The following is a 22859-nucleotide window of genomic DNA, read 5'->3' as shown; positions in this document are numbered from 1 at the left end:
CAAAGGATAATGTAGAGAAAATTTCTTTCAAGTATTGCTTCCAAATATGGAAGACACTTATGCACTGACATTATCAGGTCTCTGTCATCTGATATGTGTTGGGACAATGAATCATACAGAACCCTCCATTGACCTTCTTTCAATGTGTCTAGATAAAAGGATGAAAATTAGAATCCATCTCCTTGCAGTGCCACGAGTTATAAACGTACTTTATAGGGCTCATTATCCAAACTAATGGACTAAGGGTGACATCCTTGAAATGGACTTACCAGCACTGACAAAGCTGGTATGCAGTATTTCAAGACAGATATGTAAATTACTGTGTGTTTGCTATATCTTTTCATTACAGATGTACAAATTTCCAATTTTCATATCTCTTCCATTTGAGGCATAATTAAATAATTGGAGACATATTTTAAAAGTGATCAAATAAACATCTATTTTAATATTGTAACCTAAAATACTCTGAAGTTTATCAGACAAAGCCAAATAAGTGACCTACAATGAAAACTGAGAAAATAACAAAAAAAGAAAATCATCATCGTGAATACATTGAATTTGCTCCAACCTCAAATTAAACAACATGGTGCTGGCTGGTTTTTCTTTTTTTTATTTTTTTAACAACACATTAATTTTCCATCAAGAGTGCAGCAAGTTTTACATGTATAGTAGAACACTGCACCTAATCTGATATAATAAATAGAAAATAGAAATCCACAAGTGAATTAATGAAACTTCAAAACAAGTTTGTGTACAAGTTTGCAGACATTGATGCTGTCTCCCCTGACTCTTACTTCCAAAAAGGGACAGAATAACATGCTAAAAATAGCCGTGAAGTCAAAACTATAATTGACTGCTCTCTGTATATATGATTACAGATTTTAAAAAAGAGTGGAAAAGCAGTTCAACTAAATGCTGAGCTGCTTGCTAGTTTTCTGAGCTGGACAGAATGTTAGCCATGTTGGGAGAGGAGTCAAAACGAACTTTGGTGATATTTAGGGTTAGATTAAAAGACTAAATAGACAATAAAAAGTTTGAGATGAAAATCAAGGCTTTATCTGTAAGTATATATTGTCCTTACATGTACACTGAAAAAACTAAAAGACTAAGATCTTAAAAAAATTTTGAAGTCTATGAAAGATGTTTATAAAGTAGACATGAACATTGCACAATTTGCCTATATGTCTTTTTTTAACTTCTTTGTAATGAAGACAAACTACTAATATTCCTACATAGTTTCTAGCTTACTTTTTCTACTGACTGTTTTCAAGTTTTCAATTACAGCTGAAAAACAAACAAAAAAAGACTCTTAAGAGAGTCGAAGACTGCAGGTAGACTAATGACTGATAAAACAAACGTAACATACACCACGATAATCTAAAGGGGCATAAAAAAAAAGCCATAATAGAAAAAAAAAGGGTTGTTTTTTTCGCTCAACTCTAAGCCTGCCTACAGGGCCTGATACTGTAAAAGAATTTATCCTAGAATAAGAGGGCAGCATAGTTTATGACAACAATCTACCTAAAAACTCATTAAAGTCTTTTCTCTTGGAGTGACATGCATTATCAGCAGAGATTAATCTGATGAGTCTTTAGGTGAGCTCCATTTTTAAAAATGCAATAACAGAGGGCTTTGTTGTCATCTGATGAAAATCAATTAGAGTAGGTAAGGCCACAAGGAAAACTAACATCACTCATCACCAACCCCCGGCAGCTGAAATGATTTGTCTTCCAAGCTTGGGTGATCAGGAGCTGTAGTAATATCACAGGGAAATTAATTTAGTTTCTATATTCTAGACCCACTTTCCTTGTTCTGGAGGACCTATACACAAATTACTTTTAATCAAGGTTGATGTGTTATTAATATTAAGGAGGATCTTTGAAGAATTTTTTTTTTCCTTTTTAAATTGACCTAACACATTTTTCATCTATATTTTGCACATAAACAGAAGGTTACTTATATTATCCTTACCGTCCAGATTCTTTGTCCACTACAAGGCACTGCACGGAATGGCGAAGACAATAGACACCACCAAATACGGCACACATCCTAGAAACACACAAAATAAAGGTCACTCCTATCACAACCAACTGTGAGCCATGTGAGCAAGGCAAAGTATTGTGCACGTTACTGTAGTACATCCTTAATAAGTCAATTTCCAAATCAGACAATCAAAACCTCATCAAAATAAGGCATATCTGCCATACAGTTTTGCAAAATATTTGTTGCTATTTTTTTTTAATTTGCATTTATCACAGTCTTCTGATCTGTTATGTTAGCTTAAGAACTCATTCTCTGTTATCACCCTCAAACACTAGGGTAGAAAAGAACCTATTCACTGCAGGCAAACAGAATAACTACTGGCCATACTATACTGCAGATGATATAGAATGAGAAGTTGGGAACACACAGTAACCAAACCACACTCCTACTGGAATTCTATGTGTGATTCAAAATTTACTCTTATGAATATGTGGAGACTACTATTCAGCTGATATGATGTGACACTAAGCAGGGTAGGCACTTTACTGGCCACGAGGCCAAAAGAAAACAATCGGAAAATACCCTCTTAAAAGCAGCAGCACCGATGAAATATTTTTCCAATTATGTTAAAACAGAAATAGTCTCTATTTTTAAAATTTCCAGCCAGTGTAGAAATAAGTAAAGAAGGAAGATGAGGGAGTAGCCTCTGATCCCTTACAATTTCATATTCACACTGTTCAGACTGTCTGATATATCTTGGGAATCTTTATTTTGTTATTCCTTTTTTTCCTGTGGATAATCCACTTCAATCAGCTATTCCTGACCTCTTCTCATGTATTCAGAAAAGAAAGAACACATCTTACGAGAAAACATAAAACACAGCACTGAACATGCTACAAACTTGTTTTACCATAACAGAGAAGGATACTTTAAGTTCTCCTGTTTTATTCCTCTAAATTCTAGTGGGATCCAGCTATTTAGTTTTCAGCTCACAGAAGAATGGACAGAGATGAAACTCTGCATAAAAGTTAGAAACTACATCCATCATCTCATTAGCAGTCTGTACAGCTGTTCCATGTAAAATAAAGGAACGTGCAATCCTATTTTTCCTTAAGTAAAGTTTACACTGCAATTTGAAAGTCAGTGTTCCACATTTCTAATACTTGTATGGGATTAGCCACACAAGCCCACACCACCCATTTACAGCCCTACTGTTGAGTTCCAACTACTGCTGAGTTCTAATTACAAGTGTACTAAGTACTACTGAAACTTCACAGTACGTACGCAGAAATAAAACTATTCATTCAACCAATGCTTATGTTCTAATTTGCTGATGAAGTTCAATTATTCCACAGGTGAGAAACTAAAAGTATTAATGTGAATATATTCCCAAGAAAAACTGACATTTATTCTCATCAGTTAAAAACGTGCCTTACCTTATTTAATGAAAGATACCAATTGACAAGTACAAGGAAAGTCTAAAAAACTAAAACTGTTGTCTGTGTCTTCCCTATTACACTGCCACATGCACTGTTTGTTCGTAAGAGCAGCTCACAGAAAACAGGGTCTGTCAGGAGACAGCAGTTTGTTTAGAGTTTAGAAAATTAAAGCTGTAACTCAACCACATTTCTTCGTCAATTCAAGCACCATGCAACGAGACACTGCATTTTTTTGCAGGGATACAGAGCAGACTGTGTATCTCACACTGATATTATTATGTCTTGAAAGAAATATTTTATTACATACTAAAGATATTCTGCAGTACTGTAGAACATTCATTCCCTTTTCTCCCGACACCACACATAAGAACGAATCCAAGTCAGTAATACGTGTAGTTCTCATGGATGATAAACTTGTAAGAAAAGAAAAGTCTGATGTTGCAAACTTTACTTCCAAAAACGGAAAACATATTTGCACTGGAAAACCATATTAGATGTTCAAGGACAGTTAATACCATGATACTTTTTTAACAGTATGAATAATACAGCATAGCAAACAGCTGAAGATGTGGTAACAATCCACAGCTATTCCGAACTGCACTCCTACCTCTCTCCTACATCTGACATCTCTACTTTCAACACTGAGATATCATAAACACTCTGAACTTGCAGACCACCCTTAATTCGAATCTATATAAAAGTAGTGGAAAAGCATATCACAAAGTATAGTTTCAGTCATACAAAGAAGTTTTTTACTTCTAGCATATATTCTGCCTTTGTCTACAGAAATGCAAACAATATTTCTTACTTGCTTCTTGCCAAATCAGAAGACCCAGTAACCTAGAAATACCACTTGTGTCCATGCAAAAGCAGGGAGAAGATTCATCAAGTTGAATCCTGCTCTTGGTTGTTGAACATGAGACAAAATAACATCCACTGAAGAATTATTACAGAGCCTTGAGATACTGGATTATTGTCCATAATGCTGCAAAGAATGACTTCTAAGCTGATAAAACATGTACAAGGATCTTTCAAACCAACTCTGATAAATTTATTTCACATGGTGTAACATAAAAAATTTGTACTGTTTCCCAACTAGAACTAGTTAAATATTTTGTATTAATACTTTTCCTTTCAATTTTAACTACAGTAAAGACTGTTTTGGATTGTTTGTTTTTAAAATAAATAAATGCACTTTATTTTTCTAGCATGTTTTGAAAGAACTTTGCTGCTTGGCTGCACAAAAATGTGAATTAGTTATCTTCAAAAATAGTCTGCTATCCAGCAGAGCAGGGCACGACCTGTTTTCACAGTGGGCCAACAGAAAGTGTTTCTTTTTAAATGAAAATACGAATGAATTTTGAATGTATTGTATAAAACAGCCATGAAGAGCCTATTAAAACAGCTCCACATGAAACATTACATATTTAGGAAGAACTTGCCATAATTATTTAAATACAGAAGCTGCAGTATTAACTAAGTGGTATCCCAATAATCTGTAGCAAAAGTGAAATCACTGTGCTAATGTCACTTTCATACAATAGGCTATTCAAGATGATGTTACTCCACTTCAAGCACAAGGAAACTCTTTGATATCATTAACCCTAAATGACAGGCATTTAAACTGATATTACTCTAATTAACTACTGCCTACAACAATATTTTAAGTTTTGCTGAAGGAGAACAACAACACTGCACTCTGCTTCAACTTTGCCCTGGTGACATCAAAGCATATCGTAACTAAATTAACAGTTTTGAAAATTTTTGGCCTGGTAGCCCTCCGTCATACATAGCCTTTAAATGTCATTTCAGTTCCCATCAAGGTAGGAATCAGTAGCTGTAATTGTTAATACAGCTGTGAAGCAATTGTATACATTAAAAGCTGTTTTTTTGACAACACATTCGTGATGATTTATGAGTTTGTATATAATTGGATTATTCTATTAATTTTTCTGATTACTACTTCAGCTAATACAGTGAAGGTCACTTACAAAATAAATCTTCATTACATTTCACAGAAAGTAACTGCCTCTGACTAGTTGTTTTCTTTAATTAAACACTAATGTAATATGAGAGAAAAATAGGCTTCGGGGCTGCCGCATCTGTTGCTACATGAGGAGTTTACGACTTTGATGTAATGCTCTGAGAAATTAATTGAACAAAAATAGAACATCTCTCCATCTAACGTCTCAACTTTCAACACTGAGATATCATAAACACTCTGAACTTGCAGACCACCCTTAATTTAAATCTACATAAAGAAGTGAAAAAGCATACCACAAAGTATAGTTTCAGTCATACAAAGTTTTTACTTCTAGCATACATTTTGCCTTCTGTTTTCTAAACTGTATGGAAGGATTAATTGCAAACGTTTTTCTTGACAACTGTATAGCTCTCTGCAACAACAACTATTTCTTAAAGATGAATACTGTATGAACAGCACAGCAAGTTTTGGAGGAAGATCAAAGGAAAATATGCCAAGGCCTGAATTAATGCATTGTCGCCTTTGGTTTATTCTCTCTTCCCCCAACCCCAAGGACTAAACAGTATCCCTCTTCTTATATCAAATTCTCTGTCTTAAAGGTCTCTAGGACTTTCACCTTTCCTTCAATATTGCTTTATCTTCAAAAAACATTAAAAATTTGAATACAGACAAATGAATTAACTATAGCAACTCCAGTTAAAAGAAGTAATTTTTTCAAAAGAGAGTACCCATATAAAATAAAATTTCATTATGTGCAGTGATCATGCCAGTGACTGAAAAAAAAAGGTAAAAAACAACACCAAAGAAATACTTCATACCGCTACCCAGAACTGTTCTGGCATTTTTAGTTAATAACAATAATAAATGACAACAAATTCTATAGCAAACAAAGAAAGCATCAACTATTTTGATTTCTTCCTGAACCATAGAATCACTCAGGTTGGAAAAGACCTTAAAGATAAGTCCAACCACAACCTAAGTATACTACCCTAACTCTAAAAACCCTTTGCTAAATCATGTCCCTGAGCACCATGACTCCATTCAACATTCCTGTGAAGTTTTAAAAATTTCCTGATGAATTTATAGTTATCCTAGTTAACAAATCCAATTAACAAAACCATCATAAAGTTCTTTGCCTGTACTTAGGATAGCATGGTAGCTTCTTTTACTAGAGCTTGGCTTCTGTCCTAGCATTGCAAGAAAGAAAGAAATCCTGGAACTCTGATCTGTCAGTGCTATAATAAGAGCTGCTGTAATGGTAGAGCTCCCAGTTGGAACACTGAAATAATAGTGAGGGGCCTTTGTAAAGTGAGGACTTCTGTACCCTACAGTTTCACCAAACTCTTCTAATGGAGAACTAATCACTATCTCTTCTTGATGGTATGGGTTTAAGAATGTAATTTAGACAAATATGCATTCCTATTTTAATGGTTTAAATTCCAGCCTTTCTTAAATACCATACTTAGAAGGAAAGGTACATTTACAGAAAAGTCTACCAAACTAACCTAACAGAATAACATGTACAATAACTACAAGAAAATCTCAGAAAGAGTGAAAATGATTGCAAAAGCAAATCAAACAAAGCAATGTGGAAATTGTAGGACATTACCACAAAGCAGGAGAAAAAGCCATTCCTCAAACAAGGTTCTCTACTTGCAATTATACAACAGTTCTGCCCTCAAAGTGGAACTTGAGAGATTCAGACTGTAGGGCACAGACAAAAAAGAACTGCAGAAATCAGACATTGAGTTACGTCATCTACAAAATGCATCTATGTTCTCTTGGCTTCCAAAAAAACCCTTACAAATTCAAGTTACCTCCACCAAAGAAATTTGTGCACTATTTTCCTAATTTAGAAATGTTTGAGGCTAGTTTTCTCTGCCTTCTATATAAATCAAATTGGACTCTGCTAAACTACATTAGCATTTACATCTCACATTGGTTGTTTCCATCGATCTACTCATAATGCTGTAACATATCAATACGTCTGAATCCTTATTCTTTAACATACAACATAATTTCCTCTTACCCACATAAACATAGAATAATTTACTTGTTAAGAGGTGCCTGATAAATAACACCAAAATAATCTGTTAGAGCATATTCCAATTCCTGTAATACAATTTCTCAACTGAAATTTTTCCAAACCTATTTAGGGCTCTGCAAGATATATATTTTGTCAACATTTTTATGATTCAGAGCATTCCACATGATATATCCTAATATTGGCTGAAGGCCCTTAAGAAGCACAAATTTTTGACGATGACTATATATGGTGTAACTGAAACAGTATGCACAAGAAAAGCTCTCATATTTACAAATTATTTTTAACCAAATGTCTCATTGAGAAAAAAAGGTAAGTTCTAGAACTGCAAGGTATTTTAAAATAAGTTTCGTACAAAGCATTAGAATGCATTTCCCAACAAAGGTTATTTCCAAATTAAAAGTCTTTTCCTGTCAAATCCTGAGAAACAATGTGGGCAAGGACACAAAAGCATTCCATAGCTTTATTAACGACAATGCTCACTGATCTGTGAATAACCTGAAAAAAATGAAGATTATTGAGTTACTTTACCAATCTATCCATCCATCACTACAGAACAGGTTTCAGCTTGATGGATTATCACACTTCCATGATGTTTATCCCAAGAAAGAGTTTCTCCTTAAGGGGAAAACAAACAACTGATCCTACAAAGTCATGCTAAACACTTGCCTATTTTGCATTCATCTGTGAACCAACTTAGAAGAGATATATCAAGTCTTTAAAAGACAAACTGCATCAGAAGTTTTATTATTTCACTTAACTGCAAGTAAAAATGAAATAATTACAAAGAAAGCTGCACGGCAGCTTCTCTTACTAGTTGGCATTTTGATTAAGATCAAGTAATATTGGCAAGTGGTCAGTAATTTCAAAGTAAATTTTCTGGTATGAAGGGAATTACCTTAAGTAACAATGGATATATGATTTATTTTGAAATTTAGAACTTCTCCCTCAAATATAGTTGATCTATTTTAAATCAGCTGTGATTCTTTCCTACTAGCACTGGACTCCAGACTTCCTAAGTCAAATCAGTCGTGTGATTGTCAAAACGAATTTAAAACTTTGTTTAAATCTACAAATAAGCCAAATCTTTTAATACAGAAAAGTTATAGAAATCACTTACATGTAAAGACTTGATACATACTAACAGATTTAAATGAAATACATGTTATTAAGATGAATTTTTTAATATATCAACTTTAAGTGCATATTACATTCAGGTTACTTAAGATCCACCTTTGATTTTACACTACCAAAAGCTTCCTAAATGTTAACATGTACATAATTTGAAATATTAAACACCTAAGGCAGCCTTAGAAACTTCAATATTTGTAGCAGATAATGGCTCAAATGCAAGGGTAAAAACTCATTATTCATTTTTGAAAGACATACAGGAACTTTCCAAACCAATTGTATAATCCATCGTATCTCAGCCTGGACTTTAGGGATTAAAAGGGACAACCCACCTTCATCACATCTTTATCTCAAAATTATCACTGTCACAGGCTCTGACGCAAAACAACTAATCTCAGCTAGAATCTCTAACAACTACTCAACAAAAAATGATATTGCTGACAAAATGAAAATATACAGTGTAAAAGTCCAGAACCTTTCTATAGGAAACGCAAGACATTGATTGATTACCCGTATGAATCAGTGAATTACTTCCTATGGCAAAGCAGCAGAAGACTACCTATTGCCAGGACTGTGTTTTGTCAATTCTTGAATGACTGTTAATAAAAAAAAAAAAATAAGTGCAGGGTGTATCACCCCTCCAAATCTTTGACACACAAACAGATGTTGTACAAATAGTTGAAATGATTTTCCTCAAACGATCAGTTATTTTTTCATTAATTTCTTTTTTTTTATTTTTTTTTTACCAAGTCTAATGCCTACTACATCATTAGAAAAGAAGGAAGATAATGGTTTCATATCTACAAGTTTGAACCAAAGGCAGCTTGCATTCAAGCTTGCAAAAGTTTTGTTTCTTGTCATCCTGGAATAGCATGAGGCTTCCAACGACCTTACTTATACCACAGATTCAATTTATAGAGACAGAAATCTCACATCTGCACCTCGACATATTGGGAGGTACATTACAGAGATATAAAAGTTTAATTTTCTCTCCTAAACCATACCTGTTTAAACCAATAAAGAACTAACACCGCTTTTACTCACTCAAGTGTCATCAGTAGTTATAAAATGTTGTACTGTTTATGCAGAATTCATTTGGAATGCAGGGATGTGACTTACAAATGTCTTTGACTCATTCACATAAATATGCATGCATGCCATTTATAACAGTAGCCTTGATGAGAACACACAGTGTAACTGGCTGCAAGAAACGCTTAAGAGGTTTACATTAAAACAGAATATAGAACAGCGGTTAGAAATCACAGAACAGGTGACACCTTACTCTGATAATCCGGTGATAAAAACTGTAGAGTATGATGTATAGCTTGTGGCATTACTACTTTACCATACAGTTTGAAAAGTATTCCTCAGATACTTCTCCATTTTAAAAAGATATAACACCCTAGGCAGAGCAGATATATTAGTGAGGATTAATACAAAAAAGGTACCTGCATTCTAACTTGTTTGTTCAGTTAAAAATAAAGACACTTCAAACTTACTAATTTTTTTTACCTACACAAATCTTTTAAAAATATGATTATATCTTGATTTGAGAGAGCAGTTTGCCTCAACAATTCAAACACTCTCTTATCATATTGAGAAGACCTACAATTCAACAAAACCAAACAAAACCAAACCTAAAACGCAGCAAACAACGGGTATGAAGTTCAATCAGCTGAGGATTTCCTGTGATTGCGGAAGAACTTTCCAATAAGAAAACTCACACAACTTCTAGACACTGCTGTTTCTAACTCCTGAATTCTGCTGTATACCAGAAAATTGCCTGTGCTACTAAGCAAAATGAAGACAAAGGGCTTTTAAGGCTGCAAGAAAAAAAAAAAACAAACAGAATTCTATTGTAAGTTGAATTTCAGTAATTTTTTTTTCCAGTTATTTGAAGCTCAAGAAGGTCTAAGAAGACTGATGGTAAAACCTGTGCCATCCATCATGCAGATAAGAAAGGAATGTTAACACTCAACAGCAAGCTATAAAACAAAATTTCTTAATTGTAGCAGACACAGAAAAAGCAGAATTTGTCCAACAAAAAAATTAAGTAGGTAAGACTTCACACTTAAGCAAATTATATCTGAATATATCACTCACAGCAACAAAATGGCCTGATAGCATAAAACCACATTTTAAAAATGGAGCTAATATTTACTTCAGACACACAAGGTTACCTACAATAAAAACCCACACAGAGCAGATGCAAAGGCTGTTAGTCAGCCAAATTAAAACAAAAAGACACCTGAGAACTGTTGGAAAGCAGTGAAAATCAAAACCAGCCATTCTCTGTATTTCTATTCTTGATGGTCACCCAAAGCACCAGTCAATAATTGCTCTACAACATTTACAATCCCTAGCACATAACTGGAGTCACACTGAAGAACACACATCACACCCACAGTTCATGTGAAAGGGTTGAAATGGGTATTATTTTTATTATGAAATCAATATAGGTTTTTTTTGTTTAATTACTTTCTAAGGCTCTAGTAGTGAAGAACATATGGCTGTTGTTTAAGATGTTAGCATGTAAAACCTCAGTTGGTAAGTCTCAATAACAGGGCTTTATGATGCCTTTATATGCTGCTGCAGTAGTAGGAGGAAGTTTCTGCTGCGCTCTATATGTGCAGACAGACAAAATTATGTCAAGAGAATAAGGATATGATTTCATATTGGTTGCCCCAACTCTGTGGCACAACAGTGACAGAAGTGTGTAGTACTTTGCTTAGTGATAAACTGAATATACAATAATACTTTCTACCTTTCAAAACAAAAAACAAAAAACACACAAAAAAACCCCACAAAACCAACCACATCCACTGTTAAATACCTTTAAAGGGACAAAAGAAACTCCAGATGCACTCTCAGCACTAGTTACACAGATTTATGACATCCCCTTGTAACTTCAGTTAGACTGATAGGTAAATTTTCTAATCCTATTAAAACACACAGTCATCTTGAACAGACATCACTATTAAGTCTCAACTGTCAGTTTCAAAAAGGAACACACTTAAACCATCTCTTGGCCACTTCCTAGCCCTTATTACCAAATGCGTTCATTGACTGCAAACATCACCCATTACAGCTGAGGAGCAATTTTCATTTTATCCCAAGTATCAAAGTGGCATAATTTACAGTATTTCTGCTTCTCTCAATGAAATACTCTTCAAAATCTAGTTTCCTGATCTCATCAGCAGAGTGTTTGACTAACCTATAATTACTGCTTTTTTTTTTTTTTTAACTAAAAATACATTGTTTTTTGTGGGTTTTTTTGAGATTCATCACTTTGTGACTTTTCATAACCAATGAAAATAATAAGTCAACAAAACCAACACGGAATTTTTAGTGAGATGCCTTCTACTGAACAACCTCTATCAGCATAAGGTTACCAAATACTGCCTGTTTTGATATGTTAAATAAAGGCAAGTCTTACCTGCAAAAGCACTGGGGGATCTCTCCTTGACCATACAGAGGAAACAAAAATGGTGTATTGCCATAGCGGCCAAGGCACTGAAGAAATTTTCTTGTTGCCTGAAGACCTTCAAGAGTGTTGCAATCATTTTCCGAAACCATTGCAATAGAATGAAGAATGAAGTGCTGCAAGCTTGGTGTTAGTTTTCGTGTTTTTAAGAACTGAGCAAATGTACTGTTCTTGTAGTCTGAGAAAACAAGGTAAACTCAAGTAAAGGGCAGAGCACAACAACTGTATTACCTCACGGAAACATTTTTCTTCACACTGAATTATATTTAAATACACAAAGAAAATCATACAAACAAATGAATAGTTCCAGAAACACTGCCCAAAATGGATAATGTAACTTCCATAAAAAAATCCTCAGAAAAGAGAAATACCACTATTAAAATATTTCAGAATAACACAAACCCATTGCATAAGACAAACATTCTAAAGAGCGACATCTAAATATGGCTCCTTCCATTTTTCATGCTATGTTCATCCAAATATGTTTCTAAGTTGTGGGAAATATGAGAAACTGTGCACATAAACCCACTGATTTTTAAGTTTCTAAGGATGCTGAATTACTCAGATCACCTGAAAGACATATATTCAAGAGCACTGCTATATCCAGATTTATTTAGTTATTAGAGTGTACAAATATGCAGAAAAAAGTCATTCACATTTTTATTTTTTTGTTCACTTACAGTAAAAAAGCAGAGATAAGATTGATAGAGCTGAACAAACTTTCTCTGATGTTTGTACCTAATCCAAGAGTCACATACAGCTCTAAGCAACTAGACTAACATGCCATTTTTATAATTGTTTCTAACACTAGCTTCTTTCAAAATATTGCTTAACATATCTACAAGATACACGAGCACTAACTTGGTTCAGTCTGAAACTTACATTAACATTTTAACTAGTCCTGTGTCCTCTTTTTTTTTCTTGCCTGAGTTTATTTTCTGACTCCAAGGACTGAGAACATCATCATTTAATTCTTGGTATCATTAAGTGTATAAAACTAAAGCAGAGAGTAGGTGCCCATCACCCTCCTTCTGTTAGTCATTTTCCTCTTTGACCTCATGCTCATTATGCTATCTGCAATGCGACTCCAATATATTCTCTCCCCAAAGAAGTAAAAAATTAATAGAAGCACTTTGATCTTGCCCTCTGTCAGGTATTAAATTACATTTATATTCTATGTTAAAAACTCCATTTCTGTTATTGTGGCTACATATTGTGAAATAAGACTTGTTATCTTATCCAAAGAAGCTGAGAAGAAAAATCAGATATCTCACACCATATTGAAAAAAAATCCATGAGAGAAAAAAAAGTAGTAAAACCATCTAAAATATCTTGAAAACTTGCTGCAATACACAAGTTGTTAAAGAAAAATGTAAATAATAAATGATGTTGAGAGAAACAGAAGAACAAATATCTAAGTAGAAGAATTTAACACTGAAGTGAAAAGGTCAAAGTATACTTTGAAAATGAGCCCATAAAAATAAGTAGGGTGAAAACACAGGAGAGCTATCAAAACTGAATGAACTCACAAGACATGGCTGTGCACTACTGATCGAAACACTACCTTGGTATTCGTCAGGGTGTTGTTCATACTCCAAACAAAATGTCAGAAATTTCATTAACATTCGTTTTTCCACCATGGCAAGCTGCCTGTTGTTGAAAACATCTGCTCTAGAACAAGGTACCTGAAAAATATATATGTGTATTTTTAAATAATTTCAGATAGTTTCACTACTCAGGTAGGAAAAGCACGGAACTATACCAGAGGAATTGAAAATATTTGCTGGATAACCAGCTATCTTCTATTACACTTATTTTCTTATATATTTATTTCAGTTATTTCTAAACATCACTACAAGAAAAGTTACCTATTTTTCACAAAAATATACTAAATTTTTTTTTTGTCTTCCCCCTTTATTTCTCTTCAATTTAACTTGCTCCTCTGACTGCAGAGTTAATGGAAAGAGCTTACATTAATTAATGGTGCCAAACATCTCCTGTTACCATTATCACATAAATGACTTCTCCTGAAGTCTATGTCAGGGAGCTGAAAAGGGAAGACTTGTGAATATTTCAGAATTAACTGCTGAGTCAACCATGGTCTAATATTTGACTAGGCAAAGACTTGTTACATTAACTTATTGGAATGCACATTCTTATCCATTCTTAGTTTAGTTTTAGTTTTTTTGTTTTGTGCTTTAATATTTGGATATTGTCATGGTTTTATGATTTTTGTTATTGGTATTCTACATCATCTACTTCTTGTATATCCTATTCTCAGGAAGAAATACAAACCCTTTCCTTTTCTTGAGGGAAAATACTAGGCTATTGTTACAAAATTCTCACAGAACCAACTTTTTTTATTTTAAAAAGATGAGATTAAACACACGCAGTATATATATAATTCTAAGATACCTGTTCTACTTTTCCTTCTCGAAAGGCAAGAATTCGTGTTGCATTTTTGAACTCTGCATATCTGCTAACGTTGGATTTAATCAGAAGTTCAATTAACAGACCTCGGGAGTAAAGCAGCTGCACAATGAATAAAAAAATAATATATTAAGAGAAAATGCTTAGACCAAAGAAAAAGAAACAGTGACACCAACAGTACTCATATGTAAGATATTTTCTGTAACTATTTTGAAGTACACACAATAAAGATAAATTTGCATAAAAGAATTTCAAGCTGCAAAATAATAGTGAACAAATTCAAGAGAAAACCTTCCCAATAAACAGCACATAAATAACACAGAAGTTACCAAAAAAATCACATTTACCTTGAATTTGCAGGGACTTATACTGGAGAGTAGCCAAAAGGCAGATTTTAGAGATTAAAGAATATGACAAATATGTCAGACTAATGGCAACTTCTTTAAGTAAAAGCACAGTAGCAGAAATTTAACACAGTAATAACTAATTTTGCTCAGGTTTTACGTTACTGATTGGCTCATTTTCTCTTTCCAATAAAATTAATTGCAATTCGGTGGTTCAAATGCCAGAAAACCAAACTAGACAATGAGAGAAAGACAGATCATAGAAAAGTATCACTAAAAACTAGAAGACATCCCCCAGACAGAAAATCTATCTTCATTTAAAAAAAAGGCTCTTCATTTACATGAGACTCTTCTGTTTCTTTTCGTCCTTTTATTATTTATCAATTTTTTAACCCATGTATTTAAGTAGTAGGATATTACTTGAATGAAAAATTTCAGAAAATTTTACAGACATTTCTAAGTTACGCTTTATGGCTTTTTATTATAAACACACAGTAAAAAACACTCCTCTTAGTGTTACTAGTAGTAATAATTTCTTATTTGTTAAGAGAACATTTTTACCTCAAAGTACTGTATCAGCCTTCTTAAAAATGAAATGCATATATATATATATATACATATATATATATATATATATATAAATTTCAGCATATTAATCAAAGTAAATGCAGCTGCATGAAAAGAGTTATTAAGTTCCTACCTTGGAAACTAAATCAATATTAAATCTTCTGCCCTCTCTAACAATTTGGGAATATGTGATTTTCTTTGGTTCCTGGGCAGAAGTTTCTGAGAGTGCAGCTTCAGTTTTTCCCAATTGCAGAGTGGATTCGCCTGAAGCTGCATTATGAGAACTTTCCTTCTCAGAGTTTATTTCCGTAGCACTCCCTCCCGCTGCACTGTCTGGATCCGTGCTTGTAGCCTTCTCTGATTCCCAGTTCTCAGTCCCTGGTACAGTGCTCTCCAGTGGTGGGCATTTTTTTTCTGGTTCTTCAGCAACCTCCTCAGCAACAGAGGCTCCAAAGACAGGCAGCCTTGCCAGCGCACCGGCTTCTTCAACATCTTCAGCTGAATCCTGACTGATTAAAAACACAAGGGGAAAAAGAGAAAAAAACCTCTTTAAGAGTCTTTAAATCTTGTTTAAAGTTCTGAGCCTGTGCCAGGAATGGAAACCTCAACTCCTCCTTAAAAAGCATTAGAATTTCTTTATCCTGGCCATATCAGGTGTATCACCCACTGAAGAAATCTGGTTCTTTGACTGATTCAAGAGGGGTACATTCACTGAGGAAAAACAAAATAGTACACTTTAGTGCTCTTCACAAAATCAAAACACAGAATGAGCTTAACATGAAAATCAAAACTCTCACGGTGCTACGCAGTACCGATTCTATGTAAGCAAAATAAACACTAATACAACACTGACTGGGTTTACCTAATTAAAAAAAAATAAAAATAGACCACCACATCCAACAAGCTTGCAGAAGAAGACAGCAGTTCTTTTACAACTGAGACTACCTTCCTGTGCATTACTGTAGTAGGTCCTTAAGAGAAATACGGAATTTTGAACTGAAGCTGAAGCTAAAAATTTCGGGTTACTTCATCAGCTCTCTTGCATTCTGCTTTGTTGCAGAAGTTAGCAGCCACACAGAACAAAGTTCCCTCATGAAGCAATGTTATTATTCTGTGCGTTACAAGTTTGCACGTAGTTCTGATTAATTTCTAACACATGTAGGATGCAGGCAGTCAGTCAAAAAGAGGGACAAGACCACACAAGTACTCTATCTAGTCCATTTCCTTTATGCAACAGAGTCCTTTAAAATTCCCTGTATAAAGCAGACCTGTACTTTTAATCACATCTACCCTTTTTATCTTGAACTTCAATGACATCTACCTTAGAAAGTGGTACTTTTGAACTTAGAATTTCAGTTTATACTACCAGCTGAGATGAATGAAGTAAGTATCACTGTAAGTGAAAAGAATTCAGCAGTAATTTCACACTACCTTTTTATCTTTACACCACAAGTCATTAGTGCACTGAAATAACAATTTAATCTTAGACGAAACTAATGAACTACAATTTTAAAGGTGACCTGCAGATGAGCAGTATGAAATTTCAGTAGCAATCGGGATGCTTAACATTCACCAAACAGCAAGGAATTATTCAGCACCTATAAAAATGCTCCTTCACATAACTGTAGACTTAAAGACGGAAGAAGGAGGTAGAAGTTTCTGTTCAAGTAAAAAAGGAAGACAAATTCTCTCCTTTATACTGTTATTTGCTCATCTCACATGAACTCAGGCAGCTTGCACAGGCTGATGAAAGTAAGAGTTTGGTGCCACAGCGTGTGCACAGCCACCAGGAAGCACTTAATCCTGAGTGGGGTAAAATGTTGCCCTGGGAAATAAGGGAACGGGTGTAAGGAAGCACAATAAGTCTGCTTCTGCACATTCATTTTTATCTGGTTTTACTTTATACTGCAAACATTAAATAACTATAAAATGTAAAAGACAAATATGCTGTCAAGTGTTCTTTAAAGAGTACTCTCTACTAAAACTACGAATGAAGACCAATTCAATTGCAGGGTTCTCTTTGTGCTTATTTACTTTATTTTCAGTAACTCTGAACATGATGTTTGCAAAGATATGCTAAAGCAATGACTAACAGTGATTGTTTTTATTTAATCCAACATGAAGTTGTACATAACAGAAAAAAAACATCAGAGAAAACTGGTCCCTGTTTTATCCCAAGCTTAATATGCAGTCCAAACAATTCTCATTTTAAACATACTCTTATTGCTTTTAGAAAATCAAAGTAAAATTTGTATTTGCAATACATTCTCTTCTTAAATGTCACTGAAAAGCAGTACAGCGGAAATGTTATATTTATGTATTTTAACTCTCTATTCAGTTCCCACTAAATGGATATATGAACCCACACGATTTGCATCCCTATGCATTTTATAACGAAAACCTGTACATAATCTAAATTCATAACATCTTTCCTATAGGAACAAATATCCCTGAATAATATAAGAGCTGTCTATAAAAATCCCTCAGACAGAACTTTTGTACTGACAATTCTTCTTCTAATTGAGAAAAAAATAATACATCTGCAGACAAATTGTTGTGTAAATTTAGAATATTATCTTCCACCATTCATCAATTAATGGTACTAACAAAGGGATATCTTAAAATGAATGTGTCTTATTAATGCCTTGTAACAGCAACCCCTTCAGATAGGTCAAATGAAAAATTGCCAACCAGCTGGTTAATTTATTCAGCACAGGTGTTCACTATTTATTTTTCAGCCATTTGCCTTTTTTCAATACCGCTTGCTGTAGACACAGTATTCTTTTCCTTTGATGGATGCACTTTGTTCTAAGGCCATTCATTTCAGATTTGCACTGTGTATATTATACTGCTACCCAGCTGTTTATTCTTTCAAAGTAAATGTTTAATGGTTACTTCATAGAAGTTATAAAAGTTAAGCAAAAACAAGAGAATCTAGGCAGAATGTTTAAGTTGTCAGAAACACGATAATTGACTCTCAGAAAGTTTGAAGTTATTTTGAAAACTTTCTCTTTGCTATCTTTATTAAACTTATGGTTCTTCCTTGTACGGGGTTGGTTTTTTTTATGTATGCGTGTTTGCTTTTGTCTGATGATACAGACAACATGGTACTTTCATACTAACGTAAATGCTTAAAGTAGACACAGGACAAAACTGTAGACTCAAGTATAATGCTCGCTTTGATGAACTGTGAAATCTTAACGCTAGGGAACTTATTTTTGAGCCAGCTGCCAGGCAAAAGAATACATTCCTTAGGAAGTTCACTTGCAAAATTAAGAAACTATAAAACTTTAAAGATGATTTAATATTGGTTCTGAACAATATTTATTATGGCAATAGGATTATAATTCCAATACTCAATTGCTACCTGCTTTAAAACAAGCATAACATTTTACCTGCAGAAAAGGTCTAGCAACTATTAATGTGCAATAGAAAAACTTGGAATATTCTGAGCCTGTGACCTTCAGAGTACAGAAACTGCATTTATTTATTGTGTTCTTATTTTGTTGATGCTGTTAAACTATTTGCAACATTTAAATAAATAAACATATGTTTCTATTAGAGTATTTATTTGGCAGTGCTTCCTTCAGCTACCTAAGATGTTAACAAGAAGATACAAGGTTAAACTTGCATAATTCATCCAAAGAACCTTCTAGGAGTTCAGAACAGTATACGGTTCAGATTCAGTTGAGGCCTCACACAATTTCCATTCGTTATTACTACGGCTATGCACTAGTCAACATTTCTGCTTCACAAGGATACTTTCTGGTTTTGCTAGATTTTCAAATGACATAATACAACACTGTGATAGACTACATGGCGTATATGTAACAAAATACCACATAACCACTTAAAAACCTAAACTAAAACTGAACTTTACATAATTCTGCTAATGCAGATTTACCTCCACAAACACCTAGCTAAAAGGTATTTACCACATCCTCAGTTCTACGATGGTGTACTACTCACAATGTACTTCTGCAACAAGTAATCACAAAGGTAAACGTGTATTTCCAACTGAGCACGTACTTTTTGCATGTCATATGTAAATTACGGGATGAGTTACCTTATTTCAAATACAAAAAAAGATGACAGCCCAAAAAGTTAACTTTTGTTGTATTTCCAGAAGCTTCTGATCATTGTTTATTGACAAAATATCAGAAGTAAGTACAGTTTAATGTATTAAATATAATGAATCTAAAAAATGAAAAAGGGTAAATATTACTATGGTATTTCAGCATAGTCAAGTATTCTATATTTACAGAACTATGGTCTATCTGCATTTCCTGTTCTTACTAATCTCTATTTTTTCTCATATATAGGAGTTTTATATTTAGTAGGAGATTAACACCTATTAACCAATTTAAGAACAAAAAAAAATCGATAGTAGTTGATAACAAATGAGAAACTACACATACAGTATTTTCTTTTACTCGGATGTAAATTACTAGCTCAAAGTTGGCCAACAAATTTTACTGTATTCAGACAAGGTAGTTTAAGAAGGCTCAGTTGGTTTCAACAAAGTGTATGTGATTTCCACAAAAGTAAAAGCAGATTATGAATGCTTTAGAGCTCACAGCTACTTTCTGAGACCAACAGGAAATGTGGCAGGGTGGTAAAGGACCTGAAGACAGAAGCAAAATATAATAATTTACCAGCAAGCGTTATGAAATTATTTATATATTTCTGTATTTATACTTACTCGCCAAAACAGAAGGCTTCTACATGTTGAATAGTTCTATCCTTCTTGTTAAGAGAAATAACTTCTTCATTTTCAAGGATCAGTTTCCTCCAGTCTTCACATTCATCCTTGATAGCCGTATTTTGCTTACAAAGAACAATTATGAAATTACATTTTGTACCTTGCTGGCTGTTCTTGATCTATATAAATCTATTCCCAAATAATCTGTTGTACCTCTGTATATTTAAAAAAAAAAAGAATAAAAGAATTTTTTTTAATGTTTTAATGCCTTTTCCATACAGATTTTTGGAGTTAAGCAAGTTAGAGATAATTACTATAGCAGGATAGTATTTACAATAAATCTAGCTCTAGGGATCAGAAAATATTATTAAGTGAAAGTATTACTAAAGATTTAATAAGAATTTGAATACATTCTACTGTAAGACAGGTTTGTCTATGCTGGGTTATGTCCAAATTTCGAGACAGAAGCATGTGAATGGAGACCATGCTAGAAAATACGGTGATCTGGGTATTATCCAACCTGTCTACACAACAATCTCTAAACCACATAATAGAATGTTGAGAAATTTCAGTTTGGAGACTAACTCCACTGATTATGCCGGAAGTCAGCACTTCATAACAAACAGTTACGAGACTCAACTGAAGTAGTTCCATTTTCTAAAGAATAAGAAGCTCATAATGCTTCAGTAAATAACATGATCAGTCACTTACTAATAAAGTCCAAATGCTCTCACTTCTAAATAAATAGCCTCTTCAGAAGATTTCTAGCGGACTGTCATTAATTAATACTTAATTAACCAGCTTGGCAGAAACTTTGGTAACTCAAAAATACACTATCAAAATTCATCTTTTTGCCCTGATTAAATGGCATTTCAAGTGAAGGGTCCAATAACTATCTTTCTTACAGTTAAGAAGAATTAGCTGAAAGTACACAAGGCAAAATGAAAGTGGTTAAATGCTAAGAATGAAAAATATGCAAAAAATTGAGAAGGCAAGAATATCATTTGCAGAAGATGCTCAGAAAGGAATCAAAACAATAATATAGTTGCTTCAGCATAAATTCGGAATCAAGAAGTATGACTGATTACCAGACTGCTTAGTCCCAGATAATAATATCAATAAAACAAGCATACCAGAGTCTTAGTATGCTAGACCAAACAGATTACTTTTAAGCAGTGAAGCTGTTAGGTAGGAACCTATTTTATTTGTAAAATTCCACAAAGAGAAAGGATGCCTTCTAATAAACTATGCCAACAACTTGGATTTAACATTAAAGAACATTAAAATTCATTTGAGAATTTTTTACCTGATTTTCTTTAATCCAGGACAATAATCCCGAAAAACTAAAACTGGCCCAGTTTCCACCATAGTAATTTCGCCTGAAAAAAAAATAACAAAAAGAATGGTGAAACATGGACAGAACTCATATAGGCTTTTCAGATTCAATGAAAAAACAGCTAAGTTTTGAGACATTGAAAATATTTTTGACAGATTATACAGTTACAGAAGTTCATGTAATATTTCAAAATCCTTAAGCAGATGTACGATCTCACTTTTCATCTCTGACCAAATAAATTGTAGTCCAATATCCAATTATTCAGAGGATAAACTGAATAATGCTGAAAGAAAGCACATGGATTGCTGTGAGTAAAAGAAAAATACTGATAGTTTATGCTTCTTCAGCCAAGAACGATTCTCTAACTCAAGCATGTACATTCACTACAGTCATTTTACTTAATGTGGAGCCAAACTAATATGTCTGCAAGCTATGTTCTCAGAGCAGGCAGGTAGGGTTTTCTATATCTGTACCATACTCAGCTTCAGGAAGTGCAGGACTTACCAGCTTTGTCACAGAAACATAGCTAGCATGCTTCTAACTGAACCTGAGCTGAAAGTTAACCATTTCACTGCATGCCACCTCTAACATAACAACACTTGATGAGGTAGATGTGCAAGGGAAGGCTAAGTAAAATCATCTCAGGTGCAGATAGTAAAATCCACAACTCTATTACCCATTATCCTAAATGATAGAAAGGTCACTACTTTTTATCTACATTTCACAGAACTGATAATGCTTACCACAGACTGTTAAGACGCTATGGCAAAATCATGATTGAACTGTATATACTGTAGGTGGAGTAAAGGAACTGATTTGTTAAAAATGATCGTACCTTCCTGATTACTTTACAGTTTATACTTATCACCTTCTGCCTTGAAAATACTAGTTTACCTGTTTTAAATCAAAGAAAATCCACTGCACTACTGTTAATCAGAGATTGCTTCCACTCTCCCCCTTTTTGATTTTTTTCTATCACCTAGATTAACTGATTTTTGTTACCATATGTATCAGATACTAAATATTTAACAATCAACATAGGAAAAATGTATTTGTACCAATTGCATTCGATAAAATTAATAGTATTTGCAAAATAAAAAAGCTGCTTTAGGATTTAACTTTGTTCTCTGGCACTGAATGCTGGCACTTCAGGAGAGAGAAGGGTACCAAAATGCCCTCCTGAAAGGATACTTACTGCCACTGCACATACTGAAAAGAAATATTCTGGAAGGAGGGTAGCTTTGTATTTTACAGAGTAATGCAAAGACTGATAAATCCAATTAACTTTTAAAACATTATAATATACAATTCAAAAATGGAAGTGGTTAGGTATGATAAAAGTGAAAACTTAAATTTGTGGTTGTTTCCACTATCTGAGATGGGGATATTTTTGACAAGGCTTATCTGTACTGACA

General features: G+C 33.8%; 1 protein-coding gene across 1 annotated transcript in view; it reads right to left on the bottom strand.

The window, feature by feature from the left end:
• CHM (CHM Rab escort protein) overlaps positions 1-22859 on the bottom strand; it is a 53209-nt gene that overhangs the window by 15514 nt on the left and 14836 nt on the right. The window contains exons 3-9 of the mRNA XM_065729504.1: positions 21415-21487; positions 20109-20233; positions 15540-15915; positions 14481-14597; positions 13630-13750; positions 12018-12243; positions 1972-2049 (exon numbers count right to left, since the gene is read on the bottom strand). Of these exons, the coding sequence (XP_065585576.1) occupies positions 1972-2049; positions 12018-12243; positions 13630-13750; positions 14481-14597; positions 15540-15915; positions 20109-20233; positions 21415-21487 (1116 nt within the window). The remainder of the gene's footprint in view (positions 1-1971; positions 2050-12017; positions 12244-13629; positions 13751-14480; positions 14598-15539; positions 15916-20108; positions 20234-21414; positions 21488-22859) is intronic.

Source organism: Cyrtonyx montezumae, unplaced genomic scaffold (assembly GCF_038088225.1).
Source record: "Cyrtonyx montezumae isolate F1298 unplaced genomic scaffold, pur_monq_1.0 scaffold_11, whole genome shotgun sequence".
Taxonomy (NCBI): domain Eukaryota; kingdom Metazoa; phylum Chordata; class Aves; order Galliformes; family Odontophoridae; genus Cyrtonyx; species Cyrtonyx montezumae.
This window is presented reverse-complemented; position numbering and strand designations above follow the sequence as displayed.